This window comes from Perca fluviatilis, chromosome 20 (genome assembly GCF_010015445.1).
Source record: "Perca fluviatilis chromosome 20, GENO_Pfluv_1.0, whole genome shotgun sequence".
Lineage (NCBI taxonomy): Eukaryota > Metazoa > Chordata > Actinopteri > Perciformes > Percidae > Perca > Perca fluviatilis.
In genome coordinates, this window is record NC_053131.1 from 22,838,587 (window position 1) to 22,848,587 (window position 10,001).

The 10,001-nt window shown below is 40.8% G+C and overlaps 2 protein-coding genes across 6 annotated transcripts in view; one reads left to right on the forward strand and one right to left on the reverse strand.

The window, feature by feature from the left end:
• Window positions 1–4,542, forward strand: part of si:dkey-157l19.2 (uncharacterized protein KIAA1522) — a 44,112-nt gene extending 39,570 nt beyond the window's left edge. For 4 of the 5 annotated variants that reach the window (XM_039785316.1, XM_039785319.1, XM_039785317.1 and 1 more), the window contains 2 exons: window positions 1,669–2,683; window positions 3,619–4,542. In XM_039785316.1, the coding sequence (XP_039641250.1) occupies window positions 1,669–2,683; window positions 3,619–3,674 (1,071 nt within the window). In that variant the 3' untranslated portion in view covers window positions 3,675–4,542. The remainder of the gene's footprint in view (window positions 1–1,668; window positions 2,684–3,618) is intronic. The other variant, XM_039785320.1, reaches the window with a different exon arrangement.
• si:ch211-67f13.7 (uncharacterized protein LOC565426 homolog) lies at window positions 4,003–7,807 on the reverse strand. The gene is made up of 9 exons (XM_039785436.1): window positions 7,148–7,807; window positions 6,973–7,073; window positions 6,798–6,904; window positions 6,520–6,697; window positions 6,320–6,434; window positions 6,171–6,250; window positions 5,974–6,062; window positions 5,298–5,752; window positions 4,003–4,038 (listed from the first exon to the last, which is right to left on the reverse strand). Exons 1-9 carry the CDS (start codon window positions 7,634–7,636, stop codon window positions 4,003–4,005), a joined length of 1,650 nt encoding a protein of 549 aa, XP_039641370.1. The 5' UTR covers window positions 7,637–7,807.
• Window positions 7,808–10,001: the final 2,194 nt, after the last annotated feature.

The window sequence follows — 10,001 nt, forward strand, 5'->3', positions numbered from 1 at the left end:
CATTAGTAATTAAACTTAAACAGCTAGCGTAAGTAGAAACTGCCTGCGAGCTTCTCCTGTACTATACGGTAATTCCTCTACTGTGCGACAGTAAGTCACTTGGTTATGACACAATCGTTAGCCTATTTTTATAAAAACGTCTGCTACGGAGCCATAACGTGAGGTACAAGGTAATGGAGCCTTTTATACATTATCGTGCTTCTTTAGAAATAAACAATGGACAAATAGAGTCTTTAAACACTTCAGATGTAAAGTATTCGCTGTCAAAGTGGCGCCAAAATGTATGCTAGTCAGTGAAATGCTAACGGGAGGGGATCTCTTTGTAGCGTCAAAATGGCGCCATCGGAGGTTCGAGTTCTGAAGCGAAGCTTACTCCCTTGGTTGTGCCCAGTGTCGTTTAGCAATAAAAAAAAAAAGAAAAAGTAAAGCACCTTAATGCTGGAGGAATGTACTCTCCGACTGGATAACTGAAAAAAACCTAGCATAACTTTTCTTGGGAGGTCACGTTCAAAGTTAATGATTGCTGATAATGTTTCTACTCGTTCTCCATTTCTTTTGCTAATTATATGTTTAGCATCAATCCCTTTCCCTCCTTTTAGTTCTGTTTTAATATCCTCCATTGAAACAGACAATAAAACTCCAGAAATGGAGATCCCTCAATTTCTTTATTCAAGCGCCACTTTCGCCACTCCATACCGTCATAATCCCAATCTTCGTCCTCCTCACTCCCAACAGTCATGACTATTACATTCACAATACAGTTGTTTGTATTTACCCGCTACCTCGCTCACACAATCTACGTATCCTGTCAAAAACTCCGCTCGGACTTCCTGCTTCCGGCCCAAGACTGCTCTTTACACCGACCCTTGATAGTCACTGTAGCAAGTGAGATTTTGCAAACAAGCCAACTTAAAAAAAAATAAAGTAAATTCAGTCCAGATATTTACAATAATTGAGTACATGAGGGAAATAAAGTAAAACTTAACATTTGCAAAGTTTAGTATTCATAAAAAGCATCTCTCTTTGGCAGGAAGTTGTGCTTCAGGGGTCAATAGGTAAACCATGGGCCAGTTTGTTTCACCATTGTTCACTGGACAGGTTTACAAGTGTAGTGGAAACACAGGTCTGTATGTTTAATTTATAAAGAATAGTTTTTAGGATTGGACAGGGCCACTATTTGCCTACCACTGCAGTGCTTATGTCAACTTGTATGAATGCATTTCTACTAAAATGCTGTGGTGTCTGCTGAAACAAGTGGTTAGATATTCTAAAGAAAAATGTGGTGTAGAGTTTGGGATATTACAAAGACATCAACAGGTTTTTCAAACCGGTATGATACACTAATATTTTATAATGTAAAATACATATTGTTGCACCCTAGTTTTATTTAAATCAAGTTTGTCTGTATAGTTCTTGTTTCCAAATTGAAGTTTTTTATAATTCAAAGCTCATACAGTATCATACACTAATAAATAATTTATAATGGAAAAGAATAAACTGCTGCCTAATGTATGTACAGATCAAATTGTCACATTGAGGAGCATCCTTTTTCTAATTGTCCCATTAGTCTGATGTTCACTGTTACTGTTCAGGCTCCTCTTAAGTAGGATTTGTCATCAAGAACTGGTTCCAACTTGGAATAGTTTCAAAAATTATGATCCCATACAGTTTCTCAACCAACCTCAGGTTGTACTCCCAAACACTGATGGCCCAGCAACCCAGGAGCCTTCCCCTTCACCACCATCTGAAGTCTCTATCCCACTAGCTTTTGAAAACTCTCCTTCACCAGAAAAGGCTCAAGAACCGGCTCCTTCTCCACCTGTAAACATTCCTTTACCTCCACCTTTACCTGGGCAGGGTCTTGTCAATATTAAGGACCAGCACAGTCCTGCAAGCACAGAAAACCAAACCGCGGAGCTGACCTCTGCCCCTGTTGTACAGGAGGGACCCACTCCTATTGTCACCCCCTCCCTTCTGCAGAAGGTCAAGCTGCGGCCAGTCAACAGCAGCCCCGAGACTCCTAAAGCTCCGGAGCTGCCAGAGGCTGAGGTCACCATGAGGATGCAGGAGCCCAGCAATCTTGGCCAAACCTCATCTGCCAGTGGTGAAGCTCCTCAGAAGCCCATCAGAAGGTCTCTGATCATCGTCTCTAACACACCCATCAATGCACCACCCAACTCTCCACCACCCACCTCTCCAACTGCCATAGTTACTGCACAACCAGCTTTGCCCAAGTCCCAGTCTCTATTGGTTCTACCTGTATCTTCATCCACAGTCGCCTCCCCTACAAAAAAGGCTCCTCCTGCCATGACCTCCTCTCCTTCCATGAACCTACAGGAGGCCATCCGCCTGAGAACAGCAGCCAGATCAAACGCCGGCCCTGGATCTCGCCTCAGCTTGAACTCACCGACCTCACCAATAGACCTCCGCAAGTCCCCCTCCAGCACAGCAAGCTTTATCTTCTCCAAGAGCAACAAGAAGGTGGTGATTGAGACTAAGTCGCCACTGGAGACCATGGCAACCGTACAGCAGAAGGTGGTGAGTGAAGCGGAGTCGGTGAAGCAGGGAGTCAAGGTGCCACCACCTGTTGCAAGGAAACCCAAAGCGAAGGGCAAAGAGAATGAGACCAGTGAAGAGACAGAGCAAACTGCAGGACAGGAAGCACTGCAAGAGAGTATCGAGGGTAAGAGAGATTGATCATTATAAATAAAACGCATAAGGAAACGATGAACAAGACTAAGAGTCTATACAGCAACGCTAGCAGCTCTGTGAGGCTGAACTTCGGCACAGCAAATCCTTTGAGCTAAGCACTAATGTCAGCATGCTACAATGCTCAAAATGACAGTGCCAACGTGTTGGCATTCACGTCATATCATTTAACTGAACCATAATTATGAGCAACCAAGTGAGAAAAACAGTTCACGTCAACTCCCAAATTGTAATCTAAATCAGAGATAATCTAAATAAATGACGATATTAATACTTATGGAATCAGCTAATTTAGAAAAACTTGCACAGTTTGTACTGGGTTTCAACACTACAAAAATAGCTAATTGGGGCTATTTCAATGAAGTGACAACAAGGTTAACAGTGGTGTTATCTATTGTGGGTTTATGTAGTGGGATTAACGCGTGGTTTTCAATTCAGCAGTCAAGAACAGACTACAGAAAATCCTCTCCGAGGTCAGGCCTACCTACCAGCATTTCTCCAATGTCTCCACTGAGTTCCCAAAGGCCTTACCCTCCTCTGACCCCTCGACCCTGATATTGCATGAATGCAGCTTTAGCATGTTTAATGTTCAGCATCTTAGCTTGGTAGCATGCCAATGTTATGGAAAATAAATTTGCACTAAATAAAAAGTACCTTATAAACCAAAGTACAAGACAAATTAAAGGGAGATTACAATTCATTCTGAAGGAAACATTAATGCAAAATGCCATGACAATCCATCCAATAGTTGTTGAGATATTTCAGTCTGCAACAAAGTGTTGGACCAACTAATCTAGATTGCCATCCCTAGAGCCATGCGGCTAGCATGGCTAAAAATCTGTTTTCATTTTATTGTACAACTCTTCTGCACTCCTTTAAACTAATGCTGCCTATATTCTCCAACCTCAGATGCTGCAGAGATAACAAATGGGACAGCAGGTACTGTTGAAGGAGGTATGACATGATTGTAAAGACTGAAGGAGACCTGGGAAGGACTTACCAATAACACTGAATTTGCTGCAAGTTGGTCTTTGTGTTTGAAAGAAAAACTGGATTTGGATAGATGAGATGCTTATTTCAAAGATTTTAAAGAAAATCCTTTGACTTTGATGTTAATGGTGTGGGTCTTAATTTTCTCACGTACTAATTTTGCATTTTACTAAGAGTGAATAAAGCATATTTTCTTTTGCAGAGGGACTTCTGAGCTTTACCTTTGCAAGAGATGGGAATATACCACCCTCTAGTGTCAAACATTGATTGTACCACTTATGTCCTGCTGAATCAGAGCTTTAGTCAGTACTCATAACAATGGGACTTTGGGGCGCTCATCTGTAAATATAGCAAGATTTTGTACATTTTAACATCAGTAATGATGGATCTATGCTCTGTTCTGTATTTTCTCTAAAAGTTTCCACACAAATTGTTAAAAAATATGAATTAAGTTATTTTTCCTGTTTTCATGTTCAGAGGGTCTCTACATACAGAATGTCTTCTTTGTAATGTTGTTGCACCATAATTTCATTTAAATCAAGTTTGTCTGTATAGCTAGTTTCCAAATTTGTTCTAAAAAAATCTCACGTTTTTTTTTTAATTCAAAGCTCTGTGCATAACGATTAATGTCAAAGCAACAGTGAGCAGACACGTAAAGCAATACTAGTCATTTTCTGCTGCTTTTAGTTACTGATAATGGAGGAATTGCCTTTCCTCAGTTATTGCTCAAACAGTGGGATCTTTGTGTTGAACTATAATAGATTTCAAACTGGTATCATACACTGTAATAAATCATTTATAATGGAAAATAAAGATGTATGACAGATCAAATTGTCACATTGATTGAGGAGCATACTTTTTCTAATTGTCCTGTTAGTCTGATGTTCAGTTACTGTCCAGCCTCCTAAGTAGGATTTGTCAAGAACCGGTTCCAACTTGGAAAAATTTCCAAATCGATTCCAATGGGAGTTTTTCATTGGAATCATCTGGAAAATTGAGTTTGGAATCCAATCACTTCCAAAATTGAACACGTACAAGTTTTGGTTTCCGTAGCAGACACTGTCCCTCTAGGTGCTTGTGTTGCAGCCATGGTGCACAAAATGAAATGTCTTATCTGTGAAATAAGCATGTCACCAGTTTCAACTCTTCTCCCCCCCAAATAATCAAGAATCTGAATTGAAATCAGAATTGTTACAATCAAAAACATGCCGAACCCTTTCTTGAAACTCAATGCTGTACATTACTGATGTGATATTTCTTATGTTTGACATTTTTAATACATTGCTTAATGGATATGTCAACTACTGGCATTCATAATGTTGAAGATCAATAAAAATCTTCAAATCTAGTTACAATTAAAAAAGTTTAAAACAAAATTGACCATTTTAAGTCATGACAAAAGACTCAACTGCATGTTCATGTTTTTATTGAAATAAGTCATAAGTTCTGTTACGGAGCGTTCCAGTCTTTGAGCTGAGTACCGAACCATTCATTAAACTAAAGCTACCTCCATGTGAAATACCAGGTCCTCTCACTATCGTCTCTGAAATCTGCCAGACCATTAGTCTTCCAACCCACCAAAAAAAAAAGGACCCCACCACCCCCCCTCTTCCTTCCTCTGTAGGCTTCCAGTTTTCTTCCCTGCCTTCAGAAACCAGCGGCTCTACCTCTCTACTCCCTCTCCAGCGATTCAACACTTTGCCTTCCTTCTGATTCAAAGGGATCTCATCTTCTCCTCCAAATCCCTCCATCTCCCCCTCCACTACATACCCTGACCCATCCTCTTGGAACTGATTTGAATCCTTCACTTCACAGTCTTCCTCCCCTAAGATCCTCCTAAGGCCCAACTCCTCTAAATCCGGTTCTGTCGTCACTCCAGAGACAACCCCACTTTCCTCTTCAAGCTGCTCCTCATCCTCATCTTGCACTTCGTCATACTTTACTACGTCGGCGCTTTTCCACGGGGTCTCGCCTTTGTTCATGCTGACAGGAAGGAAAGCATCTTTTGCATACAGCTGATCAGAGACCAACAATGACGCACTGCTGGCAGAGCCTTGAAAAAAGTAGAGATGTAGCCATTTTTAATAGTCACAAGAAAATCTATAGTTGCTTTGATAGTTTTATAGTTGAGCACAAAAGAATTGTCAGCTAGAGATATGACACTTGCAGTGCAAGTTAAACCACCACAACAATCCAATATATCCGAGAGGGATGGTGCATACATCTCCTTGAAATCTAATAAAAGGCTTAAAGAAAAAGATAAAAGCCACATACCTTCCATCATGGCCCTCTGGGGTTTAGAGGTCACACATTGTGAATCACAGCATTCACATATGGAGTCATCACCAGAGAGGGCCTTCCACCTATCATGGCAAATACACAAAATATGCTTAATCCACAGGGAAACCTCCGAAAGAAAAAGCCACCTATAAACCTGGAATGGTAATTTAGTTCATGGTGTCAACACTCACCCGTTCCCTATGTAGGTGCATGATTTGTATGCAGGACCCGCATCCTCAGGTGTGACAAACAAACTGCAGTGAATACTGATCTACAAATGGAAACTGGGTTAAGCTACAGTTAAAATCCGTGAATCCTGAGAATTTGACCCCATGCTCACCTCCGGATAAGGGTCAGAAGTAAACTGGAAAGCCTTTAGGGAGAATCTTAGGGAATTGTCTGTCCGAGAGATGAACTGAGAGGCCCCTGGGTTGCTCTTGCTGTCCAGCAAACAGCTGCGGATGACAACATGACAAAATGTTAAATTGCAAATCAGGACACCAAGGGTGAGATTAAAATATTACTGTGCATAATACTCACCCAAAATTGTCAATGATGGTGTATTTGAGTATATAGGCTTTAGAGCCACTGGATGGTGTAGCATGGCAGGTATTGATGTACAGCTTTCCACCATTTGAGAGATTAGGAGCAGAGACCTCGAAATTAATAGTCTCTCCCAGCTGGTACACCGGAGACTCGGCAGGTGTGCTCCATGAATCTAAGCATCAAATAGACCCGTTTATAAAACAGACAAAAACATTATTGCACTGGAAAGAAGCAGCTCTTAGTCACTACAATCCACAGTTGTTGAAACATACCATCCATCAACGCTATCTGGAAGTCAGTTGGACTTCCTTTCAGCATTTTACGCACAACGGCAGTTTCCCAGGTGGGCCGCACAATCCGACGATGCACATGGTTGCTCCTGGACAGGTTTTGGAGATTGTTAAAAACACACACGCGCACACACGCACACACACACGCACAACTAACCTTTGATAACGGCATTCAATGTCGACAGTCATCCTTGGAAAACGCTCTCGCGAAGGCTCATAATGGAGCTCGTATTTGTAGAGCAGATACCCGTGGGACGACTGTCACAGAGAGGATCAGATATTATGATTTTAACATTAGGATTAAGAGTCTGAAAACGAATGACAAATCTTACCTCACGCACGGCATCACACGCTGTCAGGGGATACGTGAAAAGCAGGTCACTGTATGGTCTGAGAACCCCGTTGCTTTTGCAGGAGCTGCCTAATTTCAGCTCCTCTGTCTCTGCGCCCAGACCGTAGAAAGCTGGTTTGACCCGCACGACAACGTCAGACGCGGAGCAGGTTACAGAAACGTCTGGGAGGTAAGCGGAGTCCGACAGGATCTCTGCCTTGGGCTCCCCTGGACGCATGGGTCGAGGGGTCAGAGGAGGGTAAGGCCTTTGGGAACTCAGTGGAGACATTGGAGAAATGCTGGTAGGTAGGACTGACCTCGGAGAGGATTTTCTGTAGTCTGTTCTTGACTGCTGAATTGATTGGGAGTTTGGAGTACCCGGTTTGGAAACTTTTTTTCTTCTGGTAAATGCAGATTCATGAGTGCCTATTGCACAGCTGAGGCAAAGTGATAAAACACTGCACAAAATATAGAGACGCCACATTTTCATCGCAAAAGACTGCTGTCCTTCTACCTTTCCCTTTCAATCTGCACGTGAAACCAGCACTCGGGCACAGCTGGAGCTAATTAGTGGCGACTCGGACGAATTGGCAGCCGGTTGGTGAACAGGCGAAGTTAAGCTTGGTTCAGTCTTCCAATGGAAGCAGTGGCAGGTTTCTTTGGTTGCACGTTATTAAATAGTCTTCTTCTTCTTCTTTAGTTAATTGGCGGGCTACAAACCGACGTTTAAAGGTGCATGCCGCCACCTACTGTACCAGAGTGTGTATGTCATGAGTTTAGGGGGGGGGGATGATATATTCTGAATATTAAACCCGTTTCATTTAAATAATTACATAAAGCCCCTTTAACGTGTATTTGTTTATCCCCTGTCTCTAACAGTTCTTTAATGCCCCACTCCCTTCCCAAATCTACCACCCTGTCCTTCAATCTCTTAACTTGCAGCCAGGGTGTGGGTCTGGCTTGTCAGGCAATCAATCTCTTCCTTTCTACAATAAACTTTTACATGTTCAACAGTTTTCCTACAATTACAAATCACACATTTATCTGTCACTGTCTTTTGCATTAAATATAAAGTAGCATTAAGTCCCGTATGTCCTAATCTTAATCTAGCAAAAACTGTATCTTCTTTCCTACATTTACCTATTATTACTTACTTTGACAGACTTTTTAATTTTGAAATAATCTCTACCCTTATTATCATTATTCCAGAGTTCTTGCCAACATGTCATTATTTCATGATGAATAATTGATTTTGCTTCTGCCCTCCCAAAACTAATTTCTAAAATATTATCATTTTTGTTTAATGCACTTTTAGCAAGTTAATCTGCAATCTCCTTTCCCTCAGTATCAACATGTGCTGGTATCCAACAGAAATGTACATATATTCCCAATTGCTGTATATTCAATAACAACATATATACATCAATTAAAAGATCCTCTCGAACTGATTGACCTGATTTTATACTTTGCATAACTGCTGCAGAATTTTGAACATACCTCTACATGTTTGTTATTTAAATGTTTTGATCCATCCATATAAATATTGATATAATCATAATAACTCTTATTTAAATATTCTTGAACCAAATACCCAATGTTAACATTCCTCTCTGTCCACTCTCTTTTCTTTTCAAGCATTTAAAGAGTAGAACTGACCCGATTGTTTTGTTACTTAATGATAGACTCTAAATTACACCTACTTGGGAGACAGAAGAAAATTTGGCTAGCCGGATGAACCGCAACCAAGAAAATGATAGCTCAGTGCTGTCTTGCTTTGTATAAAACAGTGGTTGGCGTATTTTATAGACATAGTTATGCTTGAGCTCTCTACAGCAAGGATTAACAAAGCCAAGTCATCGACTATAGACCTGTGAAAAAACGCAGCAGCACAATAAAATAAATAACTGAAAAAACCTAGTATAGGGGTTATGTTCAAAGTTAATAATTACTGATAATGTTTCTACTCATTCTCCATTTCTTTTGCTAATTATATGTTTAGCATCAATCCCTTTCCCTCCTTTTAGTTCTGTTTTAATATCCTCCATTGAAACAGAAAATGGAACTCCAGAAATGACTCCCATATTTCTAGCAACTAAGCCCGGAACATGAGATTTTACTTGTTTACCATCCAGTGTAGTCATTTTCATTATAGCATTTTGATGTTCTCTACTCACTGCATGTACAAGTATGCGCTTGTTATTCAAATACTTCACTTTATCAATATCCCTTTCCATAGCTTTAGCCACTTTTATGGGGTGGAAATGCTCAACAAACTCAATTATTACTTTCCATTCATAGTTCTGATTTTCAGCCCTTGGCCCTGGCCCTCTTGACAGTTTCATCAGACTCTGCCCCTGAACTTTGATCCCTCAATTTCTTTATTCAAGCGCCACTTTTCTGCCACTCCATACCGTCATAATCCCAATCTTCGTCCTCCTCACTCCCAAAAGTCATGACTATTACATTCACAATACAGTTGTTTGTATTTACCCGCTACCTCGCTCACACAATCTACGTATCCTGTCAAAAACTCCGCTCTGACTTCCTCCTTCCGGCCCAAGACTGCTCTTTACACCGACCCTTGATAGTCACTGTAGCATTGATAAAGTGAGATTTTGCAAACAAGCCAACTTAAAAAAAAAAAAAGTAAATTCAGTCCAGCTATTTACAATAATTGAGTACATGAGGAAAATAAAGTAAAACTTAACATTTGCAAAGTTTAGTATTCATAAAAAGCATCTCTCTTTGGCAGGAAGTTGTGCTTCAGGGGTCAATAGGTAAACCATGGGCCAGTTTTTTTCACCATTGTTCATTGGACAGTTTTACAAGTGTAGTGGAAACAGTCCTGTATGTTT

Excerpts from the sequence above, each read along its gene's own strand:
- si:ch211-67f13.7 (XM_039785436.1), bottom strand. The coding sequence starts at position 7,636 with ATGAAAATGTGGCGTCTCTATATTTTGTGCAGTGTTTTATCACTTTGC. Across the intron at positions 6,905-6,972 it reads ATTGAATGCCGTTATCAAAG|GAGCAACCATGTGCATCGTC; the intron begins GTTAGTTGTGCG and ends AAACCTGTCCAG. Across the intron at positions 6,698-6,797 it reads CCAGATAGCGTTGATGGATG|ATTCATGGAGCACACCTGCC; the intron begins GTATGTTTCAAC and ends TTTGATGCTTAG.